Genomic DNA, 26,292 nt, shown 5'->3' with positions numbered 1-26,292 from the left:
GCCTCCATAAACAATTATACATCCCGAAAAGAAAAGATATGTATATTAATATAAAGATATTTTATCAGTTTTGCTCAACACATTTGATACAAAGACTGCAAACAAATTGGAGTCTCTAGTTTCGATAACGGGAGAAATATTTTGTTGCTTCTCCTGGCGTGTTGATGTGGAATCTTAAACTTGGAAACGGGTAAATATTTATATTTTACGATAATTCAAACAACTTATATTAATTTTGAACAGATACGTGGGCATGTTCTCATTCGAATAGACGGGCTAAACCTTCTAAAGTAAAATGTGAGGGAAAAAAAAGACTTCGAGCGTCCTCTATTTCTTCCTAAACAGCAAGCCCTTGCTACCTTCTATTTCTTCCTCTCGCCTCAGCATGCGGCTCCACTGCGTCGACGCCTGCGGTAATCTCAGCCTCCCCCGCTCCTTTCTACGGTTCCGCCTCCGCCCTCCTCTCCACCCTCCCCCTCTCCTCCCGCCAGCTAGGGTTTCCACTGCCCTCAGCGTCTCCTGCGGTCCCTCCGATGGCCGGCAGCGCCCGCGGAGGGGGAGAGCGGATGTGGTCCAGGCGAAGAAGAAGGAGAATGTGTGGAGCGTCGACAACGAGCTCGCAGCGAGGGCCGCCGCGGAGGAGAAGGCGGGGGCGCTCAGGAGGAGGAGGAGGAAGGCAAGGAGGGTGAGGTCCGCTGGGAAGAGGGGACGCGATTCTAGGGTTTTGGTCTCCGGCGCCATGCTGATAGAGATCGAGACCGTTCTCCAGACTCAGGTACTGCAGCTCTTTATCCCATTCAAAACATTGCATAATCGCAATTGGAATATCAAGAAGATTGAATCCTGGGAAATTTGAATCGCCTTTTGAATTGATGTAGCTTCGGGTTTTATTTGTTTTATTTATTATTTTTTGCTTGTTCTGTGGTTGTACCTTTTCCATTTGCTTCAAGTTTCACTTTCAAAGGAAAAAAAAAATTGCTTCGAGTTTGATTTCTAATTCTTGATTTGCTCAATGAATATTAGCTTATCTGTTTTGATTCCCTTTTGACTTGCTGTATTCTGACGTGCTTTTTTTATTTTTTGCTCTGTGATGTAACTAATAACTAGCCATTTGTTTGTTTCTGATAGCTAAATGCAGATATCCAAATTTTGATATCTGCTCGATTATGAATTATGGGTTTTTGGGCCGCCTTTCATATGAATTATATGAATTCTGATGTCTTCTTTTCCCTCGTCTCTCTAAAGGAACCTGTTATCAAACCAGCATGGGATACCTTTGCCAGTAGTGTCAGTGGCATATGGAAGGGTGTTGGAGCAGTGTTTTCACCATTCACTGCTGAGATTGAGCCGATTGGAATAGGACTTCAAAATGAAAGTCTTTATGACGCCTATACTCTTTCCCGCATCGAGAAGGTTCCGCTTGAGGGCCCTTGTTCTCAGATCGTAAGAAAGTCGAATTGGGTGCCTTTGAACCCTCTCGGAGAAACACACCAACATGTCATAGGAGCTGAAAGAGATCATGAAAGAGACAGACACTCTGTCCCTGCTACTTATGATTTTCCGAGTTATGAGTCCTTCAACTTTGATAAGTGTGAATTGTTGGAAGAAGATGTAATGGTCATGGAGCCAGGTCTTGTATTCTTTGAGGTAGGATTTGCTCTCTTACTCTTTGAAAATGTCTTAAATAATTGTCCATATCGTTTTAAACATTTGATGACTGTCACTGGCTAGATATTTTACTATGTTACCTACCAGTGAATACGGATTTTCATTGTCTAACTTTTCTGCTCTGCAATGATTTGGAATCATGAATTATGATACTGATACCAATTTCTAGGAATGTGATAAGCACAATAAATTTGTAACTGTTTCAATTTTGCTTCCTAGATTTGCATGCTTAATGCTCATCGTCTACCAAGGTATTTGCTTTTTAACACTTATTTATTGTTGCAGATTTTTTATCCTTTATTGCATGAGTCATAGGTGGAATAAAATACATTGACTAAGTAAATCAATATTAGTAAGAGTATTTATTGGGCTGGAACTAGTTATCAAAGTTGATGGTTGCAGGGCTTCAAACTTCAACACATGACAAGAGGCTATATTAGATGAATATAGCCAATTATGTTGTGTGAGTTAAACCATTGAGCAATAAGAAGGCTATTAACATGAATATTTTGGAGTTGATTTTGAGATAGTTGTTCGGAATAACTCGGAAGCAGAAATTTATAGATGAGCATAGAATTATTGCTGTAGGCTTCTGGATGAGCATGTCACATAGGTTGGCCACGCAATTGTTGGTGCAGTTAAAATTTGCTTTTAGGATCTTTAGCTTTTCACAACATGTGGTTGAAGAAATCAGTTGATTTGCTCAATAAGGTTGTCGGCTAATTCTTGGGGGTTGCCAGCAGCGAGGGTCAGGATGGTGTTATTATCAAGGTTTTTGTAAGATTTCCGAGAGGTCACATGATAGCAAGAAGATAGCCATGTGCCAACCTTTCACCTTAAGTCATAAATCTAAAGGGTAATATGCAGTAAGACCTTTGTAAGTTTACCTTTCTGACATTATGTCTTGCTATCATGAAAAAAGTCTAACCTTTTTGTTGCAATCTATTCCTTCCATTAATCTCTGTTAACCAGCTTCAGTAAAATAGTCAGGTGACCATCACGTGAGTCCCGAATTTTTTTTTTTTAATTTCTGAAAATATCCTTGGTGCAGTAAAGGTGGAGAATGGGAAGTAGGAAACAATGCTTGAATCTCTTATTCCATCAGTCACTGTGATCTTGCCGTTGATCTTGTTGTCGGCCTCGCCTACTACACTTATTCCATCAGTCGCTGTTGATCTTGCCATCGACCTTGTCGTCGGCCTCGCCTACTACACTGTTACCCCTCCAGTTTGCCCTTGGCCCCTTCCTCCATCTCTTGATGCTTCATTGCCCTCTTCACCCCAACTTCTCCCCCTCCTACCTCACCTACCATGCCCTTGTCAACCTCACCCTTGCCCGTGCCTTCCACCTCCTCCCCCCCCCGTCCTTGCTGTCATCCCCCTCTCTTGTGCTCTTGGCAAGGGTGCCTTCATCACCCTCGTTTGTGTCTACTCCCTCACTGTCCTTCACACCTTCCTTTCCATCCCCTTCTTCATGTCCGCACCTCCATCCACTCATTCAATGCCCTCGTTAGCTCTATGATCTAGAATTGTCGCTTCCTCTCGCTTTAGCCCTCTTTCTTTGCTGTCACTTCTACTTTGGCATTGTCCTCTGTGTCTACTCCTCCAGCATCCTCATCAAGCTTGGTAATATTGATAGTGCCCTTCAAGTGCTTGGCAAAATGCCTTGGTCGGAATGGCCCCTAATGTGATCACCTACACCAGAATCCTCACCTGCTATTGCACCTGCTGCAACTTCCTTGCCTCCCTTGACCTCTCCTTCTCTCTCATTCTCTCTCTTTCTCCATCTCTCTCCATTTCGAAGTGAGAAAACGAACCATGCCGATAACCAACTGGTCCAGTTCGGCATAGCTAAGCAGACCTTGGTTAGGGTAGAGGGACAAGTGGAGCATGATGATGGAGTGGGGGAGAGTTCAAGCTTAGAGTACATGTGCGTGTGCAGTGCAGCCGAGGTAGGCGGAGTTTGTGGTGGATGGACATGGCAACATCATATCAGATCGGCCGGTGTTGTTGCAAAAGTGATACAAGAACTTTGGGAAACCGTTTGATTACTCCTATTTTTATATTAGTAGGGGCATTTTGGTCATTTGTAGGTGACCTACAAGGGAGATGGACTGAAGGGATAGATTGCAATGAAAAAGTAATTTGGAGGACCACTTTGAGACATTTTAAAGATAGGGGGTGTCGTGATGTCAAAGAGGTAAACTTGAGGTGATCTTATTGTGTTTTCCCTAATTAAAGAAAAGTATCAAAGTATTGTGTATCATGACCACGATAGCCAGGGGTAAGCAAGGTATACACATTTTACCATGTTGTACAATGAAGACACTCAGCATGCATGTGCATGGGAACATATGCAACAGTATCAAACATAGATGAATGCACATTATGTTACATTTATAAGGGACGTGACTGCTTTTATTGCTTTTTTATGAGAACTATACATGTTTTGACCATGACAAATTTGAACAAACAAACATATGTAGTGTCCTACTCCTAGGTCTCATTTAAACATGTTAGCCATGAATTCAATTTTGACACTAGTATTACATTGTATGAAGCAACCTGACCCACAAGCTGACATAATCAAACATGATTTAGGATTAAAAATTTCAAACAAATGGATAGCATCTTTAAAGCAGAACTAACTAATACTTATTTTGTTATTGCTAATTGGGAAATAGATAATTCATGACAAGTTTAGCTAACAGGCTACTGACTTATATCATAGTGTATTGCTGCAATATGCTAAATATAGACCATTATGGCTTGATGCATAACATATATGTTATGGTGGTGAGTGACCATGTGGCAGATTCATATTATTTAGCATGGTCTTATTTGGACCAATAATTAGATTGTTGATCTGGGGGACTTAGGATTATGCTGATATGAGAGCCAACTTTGGAAGTGTCCCTGATGTTTTCACACCTCATCTCCAAAAAAAAAAGCTAGGAGGACACATCCATGCAAAATACACTCACATGTAGATGCATACGCAAGTCTATTGTCAGGTGCAATGTATGTTATGCGGAGAAAGCAAGAAAACTGATATGAAGATGAGATGCAGGAAGGTTAAATGTTCACAAAAGGATAAGAAAATGTACAGAGGGGGACTGGGGTTGATCATTGCAAGATGAGGCAAAGCGGGAAGGGACTGAATGTTGGATTTGGGGAATGGGGGGAGAGAGTGAAAGGGAGTACTATTGTGCTGATAATGTACAGGTACACCACTCGGTGCCAGTTCGCACCAACACATGGTACATTACCTGGTTTCTAAGGTGTTTGCACCATGAGGCATACCATGTTTTAGTATGGTAACATGCCATATCAGTATATACTTTACTGTTTACATATTGGTACTTCAACCATTGCAAGCGTGGAGAAGAGATGCCTCATTTTCTCAATCACTGTAGATATTCACATTTCATTTGTGTGAGAATGTGTGATTTTTGGCACTCCTTTACTGGTCTTTGAAAACAATCTTTGTTACTTTGGAAAAGAATAATTGATTAGCTTGAAGATGATCTAGAGCCGTGGGTTCTCCCTTCTGTTCTTTCTAGGACCAAGGAGTTAAGACACAAAAAGATTTTTGAAGATGAAATGAAATAATAGAAGATGATTTTGGAAGAGTTTGGGTCTTGACCAAGGCTAGGATGTGGGACTGTGCATGTTTGAGGACATCTTCTCACCATTCTATTTCACCAATATTTGTTCTCAGTTATAGACAATTCTGTATTGTTTTGTACTGATATTTTTCTTGTATAGTATTATGTAAGTTCTAGTCCTAGAAGATGTCACCATGGTTTTTTGAATTATGTGCCTTCCATGATGTGTACTTATTCTAATTCTATAGAAATTTTATCTTATTATGGTTTTGGCTATTTCCTTATTTTCTACGTATTTTTGTTGGTTTACTGCGCATCATTTTATTGTCATTTACTTTTTTTGTCATCTTGCAGGACGGATCTTATTCTAGAGGTCCAGTGGAGATACCAGTTGGAGAATATGATGAATCTAAGTACTATGTTTCTCCAACTTTTAAGTTTGAACAGGTAAGTTCCATTGCTGCCCTTATCTTGCTCACATTATTAAAGTAATTTTTGTTTGTTTAGAAATGTTCTATGATCTGACCCATTGACCCTTAGTTTTTTAATTTCTTACCCTCTCAGGGATAATATTTTATGCTGAATATCTCTTAATTTTGTGGGCATGCATTGTGAATATTTCTCACTGATGCTGTAAGTATTCAGTTGTTGTCGCAGACATCGATGCACACTTGGGCCAACCAGTTGTCAATATAAATGCATGTGATGTGCTGCAGATTTATTGTTGGGGTTAGCTGTTTAGTGAAATAAATTTTAAGAAAGTTCATTCATATTGGTCTTTCCACATGTTTTGCAATTGCATATACATGTGGATCACCTTCTTGTTTTTAGTCAAGTTTGCTGAATCATGGGGTGCTAAATCCTAAATTCAGGCTTAACTGCTGCTTTTGGTGGTTGAGTTGTGTTTTGTTGGAGAAGGGTTGGGGGGAACTGGAGTTTTTTTCTTCCTTTTCTTTTCTTGTTTCTTTCTCTGGGGGAGGGGTTGGTTGGACAGGATAGGGTCCAAGAGATGGATAGGTAGATAAAATGAGCGAATGCATAAATTGATAGATAAAAGGAATGGATGCATGTCTTTCCAGATGTGCAATATTGACTTAGTAGATGCTTGTTCACTAAACTTACTGTCTGCATCTGATCTATGAATTTGAATCAGTTACCTTCAAATATCCTCAGAGTGTACAGCAATATATAATTATTTAATTTAGTGGGAGAGTCTGCTTTTGAAAGTTTTATCTGTCATCAAACACAGGTTTATGTGAATTTGATGATTAACACTTATCACTTCCACCATTCTCTTTTGCATTAATTTATAAAGAACAATTGCTTTCTAGTTATGCCTGAAATACCACCTGAACTTATATGGTTTATGAACTATTTGGTGGTTAATTAGCTTGATTAATGAGATTGGCAGATAGTTCTTTTAAAGGAATTTTATAAGCCTGATTGTTTACTGGGGTCATGGCACTGTAAAAATTGCCAAATAATTGGAAAATATTGTGCTTAGATTTGAGACCAAACCTAGTGTAGGTTAACATAACACATCAGCCGCATTATAATTTTTTTTATGGGAGGATGATGGAGCAAACATGAATAGAAATGGCACTTATCTCTGTGAATCAGTTTGACTTTATGCTAGAATTGTTGAAATCAAGGTTCTCCTTGCTTAGGCAAACAATAGAAATCATAAGAGGCAAGAAAAGAATATACACATGATGATTTGCTGACTTAAAGAAGTATATGATATAGTATAGTGAACATGTGATTTGGAATATAAGGAGCCTAGAAGGGAGCAGTAATAAGAATGAGAAGTATTTGCAGCAATATTGATGACTTTCCATTTTCGGAGTGCCTATACTAACATCTGGCTTTTTCCTCCTTCATTCTATGCTTGCCATAGATAAACCTAACTGCTGATATTTGGAAAAGATCAGCTGTTGTTGTTGTTTGTAGATGATAATGTTAATTGATGATATAAGAAGACTTGGTCATTACGGTGCTGGTGGTAGGTGATGTATGCTAGGAGGGAAAGCACGGAGATTATAAGAACATAAACATGATAATTGTCAACTTAAAATAGAAAATACAACTCAACTCAAAATCCCAAACTAGTTGGGGTTGGCCTCATACTCCTTTTCCTCCATTTTGGTCAATTTAGGGTATTACTTTCTAAAATATTTTGAGATACCGAGACATTCCTTGCTCCTTCATCCCACATGATTTTCAGTCTACTTCTACCCTTCTTCATTACTTCTACATGTATCAAATCGTTCCTTCATACTGGTACATTTCTTGGCTTATATTATACATGTCCAAACCGTTTAAATCGTTCTTCCCTCGATTTGTCGTCAATTGATGCTACCTCCACCTTTTACAAATGATTTCATTTCTTATTCCATCTTTTCTTGTATCACCACACATGCATTTCAACATTCTCATTTTGACCACACTCATCTTGTGTATATGTTGTTTTCTAGCTGCTCAACAATTTGTACTATAGAATATACCTAGTCATATGGCTGTTATATAAAATTTTTGCTTCAAACTGCCAAGTATCCTATAGTTTCATAAATATCCTAGTTGCACTTTTCCATTTTGTCCAACCTATTTTAGTCCTATGGAACATCCTATTTGATCGCTCCTTCCTTATGAATAATCAATCTTAAATATCAAAAACGATTAGTAACTCTGTGATCCTTAATTTAGACTCCATCTTTATCTCTATTTCAAATTTTACTAAAACTACATTCCATGAAACTTAAAAGATAGAACATATATTTGATAACTTTCAAGACAATATATGATATAATGATATGCAAATGAGTTACATTTATTCTAGGTTATGTTATTTCTGAAAAAAAAAAAAGAACTTTTCTAGTGTGTGTTGTTGAAGCCTTGGAGGTAGCCATGCCAAGGATGAGAAGTAACATGTGGTGGTTTCCATTTGTGGTGTAACTAGTGACTAACTCAACCTATCTGACTATACATTTATTATAAACTAATAACTAATGTTTACTTAGGCTATGTTTGGACAAGCATAATTATACTATTTCTCTTGATTTAAAATTTCACACTATTGAGATTTTTTTACATGTTTTACTGGTCAAAGGAGAAAATTCGAAGCTAAAATAATTAAGTTGATCGGTGGAACTCAAATTAGGAACTTCCAGACCCATAATTTTAATGATTTTATGTTTTTTCATTGCACAACCATTCACCCAGTTGGACAATAGTATGACTTTTGAACTCAAAATAAATAAATAGATAACCATACTGGTGCAGTGTCAATGGTTGTTATTAGTAGATGACATTGTTGATAGACGACATGAGTAGATCTGGTGGTTATAGTGATGACAGTAGTGTATGGCAAAAGGAGGGATAAAATGAATTTAGCATTATGAAACCTTATGCATATTTTAGCTTGTTCCACAGAGGATTTAGCTTTTAATAGGAACAAGTGGCAATGTTAGGACAAGGTTTGTTGGTTATAGTGATGTAATGTTATGTGATTTAGAAGCTTAATATACTCTTCCTCTCACTTCTAGACAATGCTGTCTTCAGAATGCACACATAGATGTTCTATGTGAACCCCAGATCTGTAGGCCATAATAACCTTATGAAGTAATCCCATCCAGTCAGGTATTATATCACACCTGTAGAAGTGTCTTGCTGGTTTGATGACTCATGGTGGGTGGATGGATGGAATTTAGGGAACCTTGTGGCTGTCAGATTTGATGTCTACAAATAAATCAATATGTTCACCCATTCCTTGTCTACGTATCTCTCTCCCTCGTATGGAATTTTCCTTGGATCTTATCACCTTAATAAAGTTAACCTTAAAGACTCATTAGTGCCCATCTAGAAACTTTGGTGGCTTGTCTTTTTTACTTATCACCAGAACAGTATCAAAGCTTATATGTTATTGTTGATTGCTATTCTCTTAAACCTTCTATATTGTCATTTCCAAATTTTTTTCGTTTCCCAATATCTAATATGAATGATTATTCTTCTTCTGAATCAATCATTGTACAATGGATCAATATCAAGTGTCTTGCATGTTTTTATTGCTCAGTGTTTAGTGAAAGGATGCCACAAGAGACTGCGTATTGTGCACACTATTGAATTCAGTGAAGGGGGATCCAATACACAAATAATAAGGGTTGCTGTTTATGAAGAACAGTGGGTCAGCCCAGTTAATCTCAATGATGGGAAGTAAGTTTATACTTTTTTAATCACAATCCTTTACTGTATTCTGGAAATAGCAATCTACCATCCTTATCATTATATGACTGTTTTCCCAAACTAGGCCAGTCCAACATCCAACATATAAGATTATTAACTCTACGCTCCCACCCTTTCATATTGCTCATTTGCTAGTATGGAATCAGTTAAGAAAATAGCAAAAAAATGATAATGATAATTAAGTAGTAAGCTGTAAACTAAAATATTTCTTCTACCTGTTAAATAAGAATTTAAATCTTGTGCTTTCTTGGTTTTAACTGAAGAGGGATACCATGACCATCACCAGATGTATTTTATTTCGTACAAGCCGAAAACATGAGGGCATGTTTATGTAAAATTTTAAATGTGTTCTTGAATATGCACTAAACCTTGAGGAGGAATGCTTTTGCTTAACTCGTTGAATCTCACATTATACAATTCTTCTAGTTAATGGGAATTATTAACACTTATAGATAGCCTTGTTCTGCACTTTTGATGGTATAACCACCTTATTATGAAATTCCGAACTATCCCACTGGAAAATAAGAGACTTGTCAAAAGCATTGGCTTTTGCATGTTATGATCATTGATGCCTCCGCAGCATACATCAAGAATTTAAAAGGAAAGAGTAATTGCTAGTATGAGAAATCCACAATCTGGAATTGAATTTACAAGTTAGTGTCCTTGGAGTTAGCATATAAATTACATAATTGGATATCTATTGAATCTTCTAATAGACATCCAACTTCCTAAGGCTGCATGTACTGCCATGAATGGGTTCTAAACATCATCTCACGAAAAATCTTATGGATACTAAATGGCTGTTAATTTTGCTGTCTCACTATCTGTTTGATGGTTATTAATAACTTGGCTGTATCAATTTAGCTGCACTAAAGTAACTCATCATTGAGATTTGAATTCTGGTATCCAATGATGAATGCATGCATCCTTTCAAAGCCTTGCTTCCATTTTTAAAGTTGTACCAATCTCTTTTTATATCTCTGACAGAAAAATTTCCGTAACAATATGATTGATGTCCTTTTTTAAATGCCTTCATACTCTCCATAAGATACTCAGTTCATATTACTTAGCTGATGACTCGTGATAAAATACCTTTTTTTTGGAGGGTTGGAAAGAGTCCCATATACAATGGCCTACACAAGAGGAGGTAGCTCCCTAATACCCTCTGGCAACCCCAACCACCCCACTACCATCAAGAAAAAAAAATGCTGGCAGGATTCAAGCCGAGATCTCTATAACCAGCAAGAGACTTTACAAGCAGGCTCGGACCTTCATGAATAAAATTATTTCATTGACATGCTATATATCTTTCTTTCCAGTGGCACTAAAAATTCATGACCTAATGCTCATTTATTCTATCCATAGTTGCATCGATGATTTATTCTAATTAGAGATATGATTAATTGATATCATCTCATAATGTGTTGAGAAAGAATATCTGAAGAATATCTCTAGTTTGCCTTGTCAAAGATTTAATTTATTTTCTTCCACCATGTTGTCACAAAAATTGGTCCCAAGACAACAGGTAGGAGTAGTATAGAAATTTGCTTACACTTTTGGATTTTGTTTGAATATTGATGTAATGGTACAAGAGGGATTCGTTATGATGGCAATCTCATTGTTTTTTGGTACAGCGATGTGCAGTTCGACTTAAAACCTGTCTCGCAAAGAAAACGAACCCAACCATCAGAACTGACAGGTTCTTGGAAGGTATTCGAAGTGAGTGCCACACCAATTTATAATGAGGAATCAGCAGCTGAAGAAAGTGGGCTGCCTTACGTGTATTTGTGCACAGAGACCATAAAGAAGAGGAGCTTGCCAGATAGCTCTGTTTACTTCGGCGAGGAAGAGATGCTCGACATGCAGGATGTAACTGTCCTTTGGCTTCCAGGTGGTGTCACTGGGTATGTTGATGTGAACAAAGAGGGCATCCTTTGTATAGGTGTTGGGTGGTACTCAGATGAAGGGATCAACCTTGCGATGGAGAGAGATTATGGGATGGATGGCAAGCTCAAGGAGGTCAGGTGGAAATCTGAGGTTAAGAGAAGGTGGACGAATCCACTTCATGGGTAACTTTCTTTTATTTTCTTCTTCTTTTTTTAAAATCCTTTTTTGACCCTTTTTTAGAAGAAAATCAAGCTCTTCGAGTATCTTCTGGTTGTCTGTATTCATGTGTATGATAAATGTCAAGTGAGACACCAAAAAAGAAGAAAATGTTATAAAACCATGATGATGGAAGGTCCCCATACACGCTGGATTTGTAAATGGCCATTTTCGTGGATTATTGTTTTGCTTGCATAAGGGCTGACTTCCGACCCAAGCAGAATTAGTAATTCTACCGGCACAGCAATGGCCTTGTCTGGTTCCTATGAAGTTGTTAGACCATTAATATGGTTATCTTTCCATAGTGGTGGTCTATAGAAAACAGTGGCATCTGTTCTATTATTTACTATATATATATATATATATATAATATGTGGATACCATATTAATGGTGGGCATGAATTGATCTATTTGGTTTGGAATTTCATTGTGGTATATCCTCCAAAAAGAGATCTTGAAGCCATATAGATATTGTATTAATGATGGGTACCAATTGTTATTGATAGGTTCGAATTTTATTGTGGTATATTCTCCAAACAGGTTATAAAGACCATAATAGCTAACATAGATTGCTTTTTGTCATTGGTATTTATATCACTTTTTGTGTGGATACCAAAAAATAGACATCTTGTTTGTTTTTTTTTGTTTTCGTGTTATGTAAGAAAATGATCTAACTGTGGATTGTACGTTAACATAGGAAAGTTTATGAGTCCTGGGAGTTGGAGGTTGTGTGAAGAGTGATCTAGGGAGTTGACATTTCAGCGAAGCACCTGATGCATTGTACAGCAGCATAAATTTTTTTATGGGAGATGGAAATGAGTGGTCGAGTGAAGACAGGGACCTGAGCATTCTAATTCTCTAGCAAAGCAGGGATCGAGTCACGTGAGCACAATTCGAGAACATATATGAATGTTGCATGGTAGGCCCTAGCTAATTTTTGCCTAGAGAGATACGGGATATAAGACAATACGTTTACATCGGGTAAGTGTGTAAAAACTATATCTTACACATGATGGGTTGCATGCCAGCTTATATCTAAAAAGGAAGCTATGTGAACACTGGTATTAATGATATTAGTATTAGCGCGCTCATTTATCATTTAAATTTATTGCTTAATATATAACATATATTAATGATACTTATATTAATATGCTTGACCATCAAGTTCTTATTGTGTAATAAAATTTTGCTATCGAAGCCTCCTATTAGTTACAATCACTGAGAGTTTTTTCAACAAGACATCACTACAAAATTTTTGGATACTCACATTAATGATGAGCATTTCTACTCGTCTGTTGTTACAATTTATTGATTAATGTGCAAAAAAATTAACTATTAAAATTTTTATTTACTATAATTTTTTATATTTTTATATTATATTTCAAAAATAATTGAAAAAAGATAAAAATTGTACCCCGCGCATTGTGAAGTGCTAATATTTATGACAAAAGTATGGAGACAACTTGCACGTTCTAATTTTAGATCAATGCTAATAACGAAATTTCATATACCGCTCTATGCTTTATTTAATTCCAATCAAGATTTGCCATGGTCGGTACCATACAATACCAAGACGGGCATCAAACAATATGCAGTCTCATATTGTACCGACACTCAACACGTCTTGCTGTCTTGTACTATAATAAGATGCTACTGATATGTGATCTGGTATCAAGATAGCGAACATTAGTTTCAATATTGGTCAACCAATCTACTTAACTTTTACCAAGATGCAGTTCAAGAACTCCATAACCCACCCACTTATTGGTCTGTAATGTATTCTTATCCTATAATAAGAAAAAGAAAATGTTAACGAATTTGCTATGCAAGCAATTATATCACACAAAAGGTAAAAGAATTATCTTACACAGCGGTCATTTTTGTCTTTCAAACAATCAACAAAACAAATACTCGCAACAAATTGTAATATGCATACAAAGAAACAACAGAAAGACAAAGAAGAAAAGACTGAATAACCATGGCATAAGCTATACAATGATGAAGTCATTTTGAGCATAATTACAAGGCAAATAACAAAAGAATACATGTTGCGAGTCATTAAACTAAAAAGGATAATGGAAGAGACAATGATGACAAAGCCACATCGACCAGATCACTTGCAACCAAACTTCTTTCTAGGCCAACTAATGGAGAGAAACGGACCACAAAGTGTGGTTTACGAAGAAAAGTGAAATAGTATCACTCCCTTTTCAAGCATTACAGGGTTTATAAATTTTCAAGCTCACAACCTGTAAGTTTACGCAGTAGGTGATGAAGAAAACATGAGATTTAATATGAAGCCAACCATCAAACCCACCAGCCCAGCAAATGCAGTAAAAGTCAACGAAAAGCCAGCATCCCTTTTACGGTTTCTACGCCTTTTCAGAACGTCCTGAAATAATTTTCATATAACTTCGTCAAAAAGCATGTGGAGCATGTAACAAAATTGTTGCATAATTGTTGTAAGAAAGGATTACTATTCCTTGGGATTTCTTATTCAGGAAATATGCTGCTTTCATTGAGGAATCTGCAGCATCAGGAAAGCATATTTGCAACATCTTGACTAAAAGACCCATTCTTTTTTTTTCCCTCTTATCCTCCTGTTCTTTTACCAGTGATGTTTATATAGGGGCAAATCTATATATGGGAAAAAACAAGCTCAGAAAGTCCACATGCAGTAACATTTTTAAAGCACACTGCCTCATTCATGAAGCATAAAGTGTATGCCCACCAGAGAACAAGGTTCGTGCTGGGTTGTCTTCATTAATCCATCAGGGCACAGTCTTGGAACCAGGAAAAGAACAAGTTCAAATGCCGGTATAAAGTCGTAGAAGAGCTTTAGAATAAAATCAGTCATGAATTAGAAATATTTAATTTTTCACCACATTTGGATAAGCCTCAATGACCCAATAATAGTTTTTTTTTTTTTTTTTAAGTGTTGAAGAAAAACGGTACATGTTTACAAGATATAAGAAACAGATAGACAAGCCTTGTTTAACCCAAAGGCAAATCTGGGGCCAAGGCTCACCCACAAGATTAATTGTTGACAAAAGGACTAAACAGTGACAATTTACTGTTATTTGTTTTGTCAACAATGGAGGCAATGAACTTTTTTTTTTTTAGTTTTCGAATGTCACATCATAAGACTCTTTAAGTCGTTAATAAAACCATAAACAGCAAGATTTATACCATCTATTTAGGGATAGATATATGAATCTTGCCTAACCACTTCTTGTACATGTTAATATACTTTCTCTCACAACTCCAGCCGAGCTCTCTTGGAACCCAGCTTCTTCTTTTTTTACCCATTTCAATACTCCCTGTGATGCTAAGTTTTATTTTGGACCATCTGTTAGTTAGTTACTAATAACGCAGCAAACTAAACACAGGGGGAACATAAAGCAGTATTAAAGCCTATATATTCCCAAGGCCCTAAGCATTTGAAACAAGTTCGACTGTTTGAGGATCTAAAATGCAATAACACGCACCAGTTCACGTTGTAATTGTTGATTCTGTTGAAGAATGGCATCTCTTTCATCCTTTAGATGGTGAACTGTTTGGATCTGCATATGCAAAAGTCAACTGAGAACAAAATGAAAAACACATCATGCAAAACAGTGTTAGCAAAGCAAGCTCACTCAATACTATGGTACAAATCAGAATATATCATGCTCAAGAGTTATTAGATATCAGTTCAATAGTGTTGCTGTGATGTGCTGCTCTATACTGAGTTGATAATAAAATAAAATAGGCACAATAACCTCACGAGTTGCAACACAGCATGAATGCAGACTAACATGATGCTCTCAGAAATGTAGATACAGTATTTTTGGTTTTTCGTTCTATTTTTCTTGCATAGTCTTGTCTTAGAGATACCTGAATACCCAATATTGAACCTATTTTATGCATCAAGGACTAAAATAATACCATGACTGACCATTCCTCAGAGAAAATTTTTGCTTAATTGCCTCCATGATGCAGTGCAGAAAAGAATGGAATGAGAATAAGGATCCCAGTCCAACTAAGAGATTGATCTTTCAGCAATAAACCAACTTCCTTTTGAATTTCAAGATTCAAGCCATCTGTACCAGTTTGACATATTGGGCATTGTGCAACCTTAAACAATCAATCTTTTCAGTGGAAATCAAGCATGTGATATCCACAGCAATCTTCAATATAAGTAGGTGAATCTAATCATTACAAACTGGAAAGGACTTGCATGTATTGCAATGCCTGTTGAGCAGTTAAACAATGGAGAAGCCGAACTATACTTGGTATCGCTCAAAAACAGAAATTATTGTTTGCATAAGATAATGCTTGAATTGCTTACATATCATAATATTTGTTCTACAATTAGGGAAAGAAATAGTCTTCACATGGACATAGTGATATTCTGTCTCATTCTATTGCGCATAATACTGAAGACTCTTAAGGGGCAGGTATGACTATAACATCGGCCAGTAAATGAGAAAACTTGCGCATAAAACATGAGTTATTCTGAAATACAGTAACTCAGAAATCAGGCTAATAATTTTTCATCTGATGGTATAAGGGTTTTCTAGCATTTGAAAGCAGAATTCATTGAGATTAATCTCATTAGCCAGATTGGAGGGCGACATAAGCAGATCAAGAATTACTTGGATGCCATGCTATAGGGATTTTCAGAAGAATAACTTGTATACGTTCAACAGCAACCTATCTACCTACCTACCTGTTGAGCTACTAAGGTAATTGAACTGCAAACTACAAATCCTTTCCGGTTTTCATTCCAGATTACCTTATTTATGTGCCTCAGCCTACAACTGATCATTATAATGAGGTTGCTCATATGTACGATCAAGTTGGAAAAGCTACATCAGACACATGAACATGAAGGTTTTTTTTTTTAATCTAACAGCATATGAAAATTAAAAACATGACCACGTATGAGCAGCTGTTTTATTCAACATAAATTTACAATGGAAATTATTACAATGTGAACTTCAAATGCAATGGGCATCTATGTATGAGTTAGCAAACTCAACCTTTGCCCATCCAAACCCTTTCCTATCAAATAGGTTGGCTATGGAGAACAAGGTTGAGAAGGCTCCATAGAAGGACACAGTAGATTTTTACAATTATCTGCGAGTTTGATGCCAATCCTCTAGAATTTGGGACCAAATTACTGGCCAAGGAAAATTTGGGCAAAAGAGAACCCTGGCTTAAAATACCAATCAATGCACATGAATCGTATGCCAAAAATTTAAATGTTTGACTATAACATCAACAAGAAATATTTCAGGAAAAAAATTGATTACCTTTGTTGGATAACATATGACATGCCATACTCAGCTAAGCCTGAATAAGCACTCAAACACATGTAAAGGTTTAGCCTGAGGAATTGTAGTGAATTAGTTGCATTATTTCCAACTCCGATTGATATCTTATTGATCTCCGAACACGTTCTTTTTATGATGCATACTATATCTTATATAGCCATAGTGAAACATATTTCCTGTTTAGTAGTTGTTCACAGAAATATTTTCCAAGAGAAAAGGCACTGGAAAAGAAGAATCGCTATTGAATGTATTGGAGGTAAGAATCCAGTTAAACAAAGATAAAACAAGACAGTGAAAGAGGATTAATTTGACAAACTCGGCTTGGTAATATGTAATCCTCGTACTTAAGCATCATGAAGAATCATGTCATCAGATGATGCATTTTGACTGGCTGTAAGAAACCTATAAAAGGGGATATTGCATATTGAAGAGGAAAAAAGGTAGAAGAAACACAAAGGAAATGAGTTTTTGTCCGAAAAATGCAAAGCTCTATGAACCATATTTTCCATTGGTCCATCTATTTCCATTTTCCAACTAACCCAAAGTAGATTGTACTTTCAAATCCTCTCCCCTCAACATCATCAAAGTATTCCTATATGTCTTCCTCAATTCCCTCACCAAGTCCCATTCAACATAAGTATCTCAAAGACTACAAGCCAGGAAGACTCAATAATAGTCTATTTTTCAAAGTAAACATACTATGTAAGAATTTTATTTGAATTCGAGTATAAAAAGACCCATAATCATAAACACAACTAGCAGGACATACCCAGCGTATGGAGGTGAGGGCTGTATATGTATTTCTTTGCCAATTAATATAATTCAGAGCAAGACCTTCAACCGAGACTGATCCTTCCACAAATGTTCATTCAAGTTCGCTATGTTGTCTTCAGATTAGGGCAACCGTATATGGTCCATGTTGGCAGTTCCCATTTAAATAAACCTTTCCCCCTCTTTCCTTCTCCTCTCCCATGTAGTCTATATTCTATTTTTCTAAAACACAATATAAAGCAATAAAATGGCACAGTTGTGCCAACCAACATATAGAAGTTTCATTTTTCATAATGAGATGTGCAAAATATTAATGTTCTTCAAAACTTCCTCTCTAGTTTCTTCAAGTAATCCTCCTTGATTTTAACAAAGAGCTTCATTATGGTTGAGATGGCTAAATAGCTTGCAGTACTTAGATATCTTCTGCTAGTAAAGGGAGGCCCAATAGAGAGAAACTGAGATAACCACACTTTTTGAAAAGTCATGGTTTATAACAAACAGACTATCAGAATCTGGATTACGGAATATGAAAAACACAAGATTTTAGATTCATATAGTATGGATACTTCCAAATGGGTGTGCTACACATTTGCAGTTCAAATTCTAACATTCCGTCAATATGTATAAAGCAGTTTTACATGTCACCACGAAATAAACCAAAATACATATAAATTTTCATAAAGTATAACTTTGTGGCAAGTGAGATCTTGGTTGCAGGGGGAAAAAATGGACTTATACTTATGGCTATTGATAGAATGAGGATTTATCGAACAATAATAAGAGTGATTGGAGAAAATGCAAAGAATTCAGTCAGAATATCTCAAGAAACTAATTGCAACTTTAAGAGACATCAGGATATAAGGAATAAAAATTTAATAACCTAGACCATTCTTGCGCATCACAGCATAACTAAAGGCATACATTCCATATAGCTATATATGGATGTGGTTAACTGAAGTAACAAAATCCGGTTTTAACTTTTAACATAATTTCATGTTGCATCATATGAATAAGATTTCTTGATTGTTAAAGTAAAATCATGTCTCACACAAAATAGAATTTCTTGCTTGTTTAATGATATATATGATGCAATATGGATGCAAGAGCATCTTTATGATGGAGGTAAGAAAAAACAAGGTGGACTTGTTTGATAGAGTTACACATAATTTTTTGAGAAGAACAGAGTTCTAGATAATTAAAAGCAAACAAAAACATGGCAGGAAGATAAACCATCACTCACCTCTTCAATACTCAAATTCTTAAGCATCTACAATTTAAGAGAAAAAAAAATCGCATGTTACTCGCGATATAAAATTATCAGTAGCCAAAAACAAAAGAAAAGGAAGAGTCAAACATGACAGGAAAAAGTGAACAAGTAATAGATTGGTTTATAGCATGGATGAAGCTAAGTAAAACATCTCACCGAGAGATTATCAGAACACTGTTCCAAACTTCTAGATGAAGTAAGGCCTGAATCTTCTTCTGAGTTCCCATGGCTAGATTGTGATGGAGCCATGTAAACAACCCTAAGCTTCAATTCCTCTATCACCTTATCACCATCTTTATTAAACTGCATGGAACACAGAAACTAACTTTTAGAAGAACAAAATTGGGAGAAAACAAGAAACTTCTCCATTGACTATCGAAGCTCACCGTATCTGGAGGGAGCTCGTCCATGTCGGTGCTCTGAGGCACCTTGGTGCTCTGGAGGAGAAATTTGTCCTTGCATTGCATGTCAGGTGGGTACTCATTTTGCGCTTGGAGGGTGACTACAAGCTCAAATCAATTTTTTTAAAAAAAATATATACCAACAAAAAACTTATAATATGTGAGCCATAGACATTGATCAGATGCAGCATTACAAGGACGATATGCATCAAAATTCAGGGAAAGCAGTCACCTGTTATGGTAGATGAGTCCCAAGGTTGCACCACACTTGTGTTTGGCCGTACAAAGTATTTCCTTGGTGACGTCGTTTTAACCTACCCATGTGGGAAATCCAATTTTGAGCATGAATTGGACTCATGTAGGAAAAATCCAACTTTTAGCACGACCATATTCACAATATCCCGAAACAAACATATACACGATAGATCACGACTCTTTCATCAAGAAGGAACACAGATTATGTTTTTTTTTTTTTTAAGAGAGAATCCAAGAAATAAATTTGAGAAATTAAGGTATCATTCTGCACCTTAAAAGCGACATGGTGTTCGGTATTGTTAACAATCTTGAGATTGCAATACGAAGGCCTGTCCAGCTCAACTACACATCAAAAAAGAATCTTTTCACGATTTCAGGACAAAAAAACGATTTTTTAGACGGAAATAAGGAATAGAGCAGGGAGAATTGGAGAAAAAAAATATTAGCTTACACTCGAAAGTGAGTTCTTCAGGATAAACAGAGATCAACTGGCCACCGCCACCCATCGTTGCAGCCACCAAATCCAAAAGCTACATCAAAGCGAAAAAATGAAGAAGACTAATGGGAAATTAGAATAAGTAGAGGGACAGCGAAATCCAAAAGCCCAAGATTGCGTGCAGGAGAGATTTTTTTTTTTTGGACAAAAAGGAAGAAAAAAAGGACGAGTTCTTCGGCGAATACCTCGGGGTTATGGAAAGAGGAAACCGGGGGGTCGGAGGAGGAGGGCAAAAAGACAGAGAGGGGATCTGAATGGCTTGGAGTTCACTTCCGGGCCGAAAAGGACGGGTTAACGCTGCTTACTTTTTTCCCAGCAAACAAGTCGTTCCTAATAATTACACTTGGGCAGAAAGAAAGAAAGTCGTACAGTATGGAGTCAAGATAATAAATAGGTTGCATGATAACTTCTGTGGATATAAAGCTTGAGAATTTTATGAACCTTTTGTTATTTCAGGGAGAAAAGTTGGAAGGATTCCTTACCATGGTGGGTTGTGGCAAATTTACAAATTTAACTCTTGATATATAAAAACAAAAGGTGTTATTTAGATGTATGAAAGCATATTTACAATAAAAGCAATAAAAAAATGAGATGTAAATCATTGATTTATCTTATATTGATTTATACAAAATTGAGCATGGCTATATACATATAATTAGGCAAATAAATCATGAGTCATGCATGGATAAACATGGAAATTCAAAGTTTAGCTAATGATCCGCTGAGAAGTTTGCCATGGATAAATAAATTTTTGATAATCTGAAGAATGATATTGTCTATATTAGATATACAAGGCTTAAACAGAAGTTGCCCATCCAAAAAATATAAAATCAAAAAGTTTCAATAACCTAAAGCATCTAAAAAAGTACCTATACAGTTGCACTATATATGTCGCACATAACAATCTACTTGTTATTTGGAATCGGTTTTTAAAATGTTGACATAAAAACTGGAGAAAAAAAAAATCTACGTTACGACAAATTTGCTTTGAGCATGTGAGATATACATGATTAATAGCATGAATTACCATGGTTACATAGCAACTGATGATTGAGAGAAGTTAAAAAAATGATTTTAAGTTGAAGTTTAGTGAAAAACCAAATAGAATGATGGATTCATATTAGCAAATGGATGGCATAAGATGGGAAGCATTCTCTCTATGCACTTCCCTTTGATTTCTCTTAAAATAGGACATGATGATGGCTTCTCGCTTCTAGAGTTTGGGCATGGTATCATTATTTTTTGAAGTACCGAGCTCCTCAACTTTAGTCTTTGTACATGAAGGCTTACGAATGGTTGATTCTTTCCTATAGACGCTTACCGGGTTGTTCAAATACCTCAAGCTACAAGGAACAGGAACTCTAAATAAATAGGTCACTAATACAATGTGGTGTTCATGCATATCCAGTGCTGCTCTGTTGTCTCTTTAGTGGCTATTGATTGAGCTTCCATAGAATGTGGGCAGTGGATGTAGAAATTCTTCTATAATGTAAATATAATTTTTATATCTATTTATTTTTCAATACACAATCAAAGAATTTCTTATGCTTTTGGTGGAATCTAGGGATTCCCCTTGATCCAGCCTATTGGATTAAATCAATGAAGCAAGAAAAGAGATGAGCATTAGAGCTAGGAGCATTTGCTCTTGCTATGCGGCACTCTTATTTGATTAAGGAATTCCATGCAAATCCTTTTGTAGCCTTGCTTGCATTAATTGCCGTGGTTACAGCTTGTTTTAAAGAGCTTATACCTAATGAATTGCTTTCACCTTCCTCTCCCTTTACCTGTGGATCATAGCTAGCTGGCATCACGACTACCACCATTGCTAGCTGTAGAAAGAATTTTAGTAGCAATTGTGGATCGAGTGTCGTTTGAAAGGGATAGAAGGGATCCAGAAGCATTGTACCCTGAAGAAAGGGGACCTAGTATATCTTTTTGCATAAGAAGTGGGGTAACTGCAAGTCAAGATTCCATTCAATTGGAGCTTTAAGCGCCTTTTGGCACTTGCTCCAATGAAAGGTAGGCCAATGGGTGTGGGAAATGAAGTTTCCAAGTGACAGGGATCCACCATAAGATGGATTTGTTTGAGACCATGGAACCCAGCTATTTGAATAACCTTTTAGAATTATCCGACCAGTTTTCCACCTTCATCTGCATCACATTTTCGGCCGTAACCATTCTTTGATGGTTGTCGACAGCTAATTTAGCTATTTACATGTTTCTGATAAAGGTTATCATGAAAAATGCATAGCCTAATCATTTGGTTTTAGCAAGTCAGAAGGTCATTAAATCACTTTTCATGGCGGAAGTTGGGCTTATCATACCAACTGATGGGAGTTGTTGGTATTTTTCATTTGAAACCCTGTATCCAGACTCCTAACTTCAATGGTGCGAACATAAATAAGAGTTTTCTTACAAACTTCATGACCATTTTGCGTGCCTGAGAAGGTCGAATAACTCTAATTGTGAAGTTCATTCTTCATTAATCATGTGCAGAGGAATGGAAGGGACTCTTTCTTTGCCTGCTAACATTCCCTTTTTTTTTTTGGTTAGCGTAGGAGGGAAAAGAAGACTGATTAGCAGTAATGTTTGAACCGGTTGGTTCTACTCTTCTTTTTTTTTTCCTCCCAATCCCAGTCTTCAAGCTTTCCTAAATGTCCAAAAAGGATGGATTTCTGAGATACGCAGCTTTAAATATGGAAACCAAAGCTGTCTGTCATAACTTCCGCAAAGCAGCACTGCTTCAAAGAAAGAGGTGGGAAGAAGCCATAAAGCTTGGAAAATCCCTTTTCAGAACCTTGGACAAACAATTCCTCAAATTCATATTATGTAGGTAATTGATATCTCAGCAGCTTCAAAAACTATAGTGCTCATGTATCGCGACTTTCCGAAGAATAAGAATTGACATTCACATATATTCTCAAGTACAAAATTAACATGCAGCATCGGATATTATACAATATAAGATTCTGTCAATCAAAGAACTCAGCAAAGGAAAGAACACAAAAAGCAGAAGAAAGAGGATGTCTGGTGCTACAACACCGAACAGACCTCGCTTGCCATAAAGGAAAGGGCTGAATGTCTTAAGCAGCAACTAGTAGCTTGATAGTATGGGGAGTTACTTGAAGGTGGAAAAACGAGGTAGCTTGTCCCTCAAGTAGTACAGCCTTGCCCTCCTCACCTTCCTGTGACTAACAACCCTGATCTCCTTAATATTCGGTGAGTACCTGAAATAGAAGCAATCTTTTATTATTAGTTTTCCTCACAATGCCTCATATAAAAGCATAATATATGAACCACAGCAAAGCTGGAAGCCTCCTTCCTAGAGTGGTGAAGTTAATGTCAGCATTCATTTTGGATTGCACTTAAAAAAAAAAAAAAAAAAAAAACCAAGATTGCATGGCAGGATTTTTGATAGGTTAGGATATTTTCCGAAGCACGAGTATCCCATGCCTGCATGACTGATGAGGATGAACTTAAGAGAGGACCCACATTCTTATAGAGATTAGGGTTTGAAAGAGCATATGGCTGACAAGACTTATCAGAAAAAAGGTTCGATAAAATTTAAAGAGCAACAGTGAATGCTATGCTTTATGAGGAAGTTGTTTCGATTATATACTTACCCATGAATGTGATGGTGGGACACATCAATATCCAGGATTAGTTTATACAGCTTAGTTCTTGGCAACTTAATAGTGACTAAAAGTTTTGAGTCTCATCTGGCATAGATAGCAATATTGAATTGAGTTGATAGACAAAAATCCATGAAAATATCAATTAAAGCAGGAGTTAAAAAGAAGATCTACGTTTCAAAAATATTGGGCTTGGGAAAATAGCATGGTGAGTAAATGAGCAAAGAGATTATGGCTATCAGTATATTGCCAAAAACATTCCTAAGTCTAAAACAATGCTTCACTGAATTTTCAAGAATCCTTTGATCATTTCTCTTGTATCTTCAAGAATATCACCAACTCTCCTCTAAATTTTCAAAATCCATGTGAATTTTACACCTGGAACTCAAGGACTCCTCATGAATCCAACTTTTCTGTGATTCCTTTATTGGCTCAATGACAAGTACAAAAGAAATATCAGAAAAAGCATTCTTCACTGCTCTTTGTCTTAATGCAAACAAGTTTAGAACTCTTGCGCAGATTTTGTCCATTAGCCCGAACACTCCAAAGTGTTGAACGCATCAGTACTCAGTCCGCATGTACCTCATTAGTAGCATCATGGAACTAATATGGTTTTTTCCCCTATTATCAAGCAAATCAAACTACTACATTCTATCATAATGCAAACTAAAATTCTGCTCCGGTCCTGTTTTAGTTTCCAACTAGCAAACAAGCACCATAAAATAAATGTGCAAAAAATTGAACTTGTGCATATCTGAGTAATAAATCCAGAAAAAAAAGGCAACTGACTTCCTTTGCCAGAAAACTGAACTCTGTGTATATTAAGTAACCGTCCAGAAAGTGAATTGCACCAGAATACAATTCCTGACAGCCTTCTAACACCAGAGAACAATGAAAAAAGGCTCACAATTTGATTTAACCTAAGCAAAAGAAAGACTATGACTATAATATCCAGTATACAGCATTGTCACATCATTTAATAACTCTTCTTTCTTTAACCATTCCCCTTCCCCGCACGCATTCACCGATCTTTTGTTTTACTCATATTAAAATCTAATGCCCCATAAAATATCTCAGTTAGTTACTGCACTAAATCCAGGTAAAAATTCATTATTATTCTCCTTTCTTTTTTTTTCTTTTTTCAATTTTTTTCCCATTGGGCGGGAGGATAACATCCCCAGTAGTAATTTAAGGGAGAAAAAAATCATCTAAGTTTCCCAGGGGGGAAATACTTACACGGGGAAGACAATCTCAACACCGATACCCGCAATAATTCTCCGAATTCGAATTGTGGTGTGTATTCCTGCATTTTGCTTCGACATGACTATACCCTTGTAAATGGATAACCGGCGCCTATTCTCTGGCACTTCCTGTACCCAGTTGCATAAAAATTCATTTTTTTTCCGGCGATAAAGAAACTACAAAAGGGTAGGGGGAACAGCGGATAAGAATCCCAGATTTACCAGTTTAATCTGCACAATATCCCCAGTCCTGATGTCTGGCACTGGCCTTTCCTTCTCAGCAGCCTCGACTGCTCTCTTGTTCAAAATCTACCCGCCAGTTTGCATCAAAAAGAAAAGAAAAGAAAAAAAAAATCTACACATCAATCCACACTCTCCCATAGAAATTTTTTTTAACCATAAAATTTATGACAAACAGAGCGCCTTAAAAGAATTTACCCCCATGATATCTCCAAGCTTGATTCTAGGTTTCCTCGGAGGCTTCGCCTCTGCTTCGGCATCGGAGACCTTCGACTCTTCCTCCACCGCTGACTGGTTTGCTAGGGTTTCCCCTTCCTCCACTGCCACCTCCTCCGCATCTCCCGCCGCAGCCGCCTCTTCCTCGGAGCTCGATTTCGCGACCAGCACCGCGGGTTCCCTGCTCCGGCGGATCACAGGAAAGAAAACGGGGGACCCGAATCCGCGAGGTTGAGCCCTAGAGGTGGAGAGACGGCTCGAAGTAGAGGAGCACAGGTGGAGCGAAGAGAAGACGGGAAGCGCTAGTTTTGGGGAGCGAGGAGGGGCCTTGGGGAGAGAGACCAACGGGTGGGGGAGCGCGGTGGAGCCCATACGACCGATGAAATCGTTACGGAAGGGATAGATTTTGGGGGAGAGAGGTCAGTATCCAGCAAAGGGAAGCGGCTGCGGCATGGGAATGGAACCTTATCGGGAAGAGGAGAGAGGGAGGGGCAGGATAGCGAAGCTGGGGATAGAAGGTTAGACACTGGAATTCCGGAAGAGAGGGACGAGAGCTACTGCAATTCCGTATAACCCATTCCGGGGGGGGGGGGGGGGCATAAAAGTAAGTGACACTGGGACATCATCTTCCGTATAACCTATTCGGGGGGGATAAAAGTAAGCGATACTGGGAGACCTGGAGGTCCACCGTATGGGTGGTGGACGGGACCCGCATCCGTCCGAACCCAAGGCAGGGTCAATCCAAACCGGACCGAACGTCAAAGGGCAAGCTCCGAGGAGTAAAAGGAAGAGCAACAGATCCGATAGAAGACCAGACCCTTTAGGGTTTTTTTTTTTT

The 26,292-nt window shown here is 37.3% G+C and overlaps 3 protein-coding genes across 5 annotated transcripts; 1 reads left to right on the top strand and 2 right to left on the bottom strand.

Moving 5' to 3' along the window:
• The first annotated feature begins 305 nt into the window (after nt 1–305).
• On the top strand, nt 306–11,941 carry LOC103704600. The gene is made up of 5 exons (XM_008787952.4): nt 306–775; nt 1,246–1,647; nt 5,630–5,722; nt 9,345–9,484; nt 11,149–11,941. Exons 1-5 carry the CDS (start codon nt 386–388, stop codon nt 11,585–11,587), a joined length of 1,464 nt encoding a protein of 487 aa, XP_008786174.2. The 5' UTR covers nt 306–385; the 3' UTR covers nt 11,588–11,941.
• A 1,624-nt stretch (nt 11,942–13,565) lies between these two features.
• Nucleotides 13,566–20,433, bottom strand: LOC103704718 (vesicle-associated protein 2-1-like). 3 transcript variants are annotated; one of them, XM_039126501.1, is made up of 9 exons: nt 20,311–20,433; nt 20,081–20,187; nt 19,901–19,971; nt 19,607–19,688; nt 19,360–19,475; nt 19,130–19,276; nt 18,947–18,973; nt 15,106–15,180; nt 13,566–14,009 (listed from the first exon to the last, which is right to left on the bottom strand). In XM_039126501.1, exons 2-9 carry the CDS (start codon nt 20,133–20,135, stop codon nt 13,875–13,877), a joined length of 708 nt encoding a protein of 235 aa, XP_038982429.1. In that variant the 5' UTR covers nt 20,136–20,187; nt 20,311–20,433; the 3' UTR covers nt 13,566–13,874. The 3 variants fall into 3 exon arrangements, with proteins under 3 accessions (XP_038982429.1, XP_038982428.1, XP_038982431.1); XM_039126500.1 differs by having other exon boundaries at nt 20,081–20,159; nt 20,311–20,430; XM_039126503.1 differs by lacking the exon at nt 18,947–18,973 and having other exon boundaries at nt 20,081–20,159; nt 20,311–20,430.
• Nucleotides 20,434–23,009: 2,576 nt separating this feature from the next.
• On the bottom strand, nt 23,010–26,037 carry LOC103704671 (50S ribosomal protein L19-1, chloroplastic-like). Its single transcript, XM_008788062.4, has 4 exons — nt 25,437–26,037; nt 25,221–25,307; nt 24,994–25,127; nt 23,010–23,352 (listed from the first exon to the last, which is right to left on the bottom strand). The coding sequence occupies exons 1-4, from the start codon at nt 25,824–25,826 to the stop codon at nt 23,244–23,246; spliced, it is 720 nt and encodes a 239-aa protein (XP_008786284.2). The 5' UTR covers nt 25,827–26,037; the 3' UTR covers nt 23,010–23,243.
• Between the last annotated feature and the right edge of the window lie 255 nt (nt 26,038–26,292).

Source organism: Phoenix dactylifera, chromosome 5, assembly GCF_009389715.1.
Source record: "Phoenix dactylifera cultivar Barhee BC4 chromosome 5, palm_55x_up_171113_PBpolish2nd_filt_p, whole genome shotgun sequence".
In the NCBI taxonomy this organism is placed as follows: Eukaryota; Viridiplantae; Streptophyta; class Magnoliopsida; order Arecales; family Arecaceae; genus Phoenix; species Phoenix dactylifera.
The sequence above is the reverse complement of the archived record's forward strand: the minus strand, read 5'-3'. Positions and strand labels throughout refer to the sequence as shown.

Coding starts and splice junctions, on each gene's coding strand:
- LOC103704600 (XM_008787952.4), top strand. CDS start 386: ATGCGGCTCCACTGCGTCGACGCCTGCGGTAATCTCAGCCTCCCCCGC. Junction 5,723..9,344: donor CAACTTTTAAGTTTGAACAG/GTAAGTTCCATT, acceptor TTTATTGCTCAG/TGTTTAGTGAAAGGATGCCA. Junction 9,485..11,148: donor GTTAATCTCAATGATGGGAA/GTAAGTTTATAC, acceptor TTTTTGGTACAG/CGATGTGCAGTTCGACTTAA.
- LOC103704718 (XM_039126501.1), bottom strand. CDS start 20,135: ATGGGTGGCGGTGGCCAGTTGATCTCTGTTTATCCTGAAGAACTCACT. Junction 19,972..20,080: donor TGAAGAACTCACTTTCGAGT/GTAAGCTAATAT, acceptor TTTGATGTGTAG/TTGAGCTGGACAGGCCTTCG. Junction 19,689..19,900: donor AACACCATGTCGCTTTTAAG/GTGCAGAATGAT, acceptor CCACATGGGTAG/GTTAAAACGACGTCACCAAG.
- LOC103704671 (XM_008788062.4), bottom strand. CDS start 25,826: ATGGGCTCCACCGCGCTCCCCCACCCGTTGGTCTCTCTCCCCAAGGCC. Junction 25,308..25,436: donor AGCTTGGAGATATCATGGGG/GTAAATTCTTTT, acceptor ACTGGCGGGTAG/ATTTTGAACAAGAGAGCAGT. Junction 23,353..24,993: donor GTTGAGATTGTCTTCCCCGT/GTAAGTATTTCC, acceptor CTTCTATTTCAG/GTACTCACCGAATATTAAGG.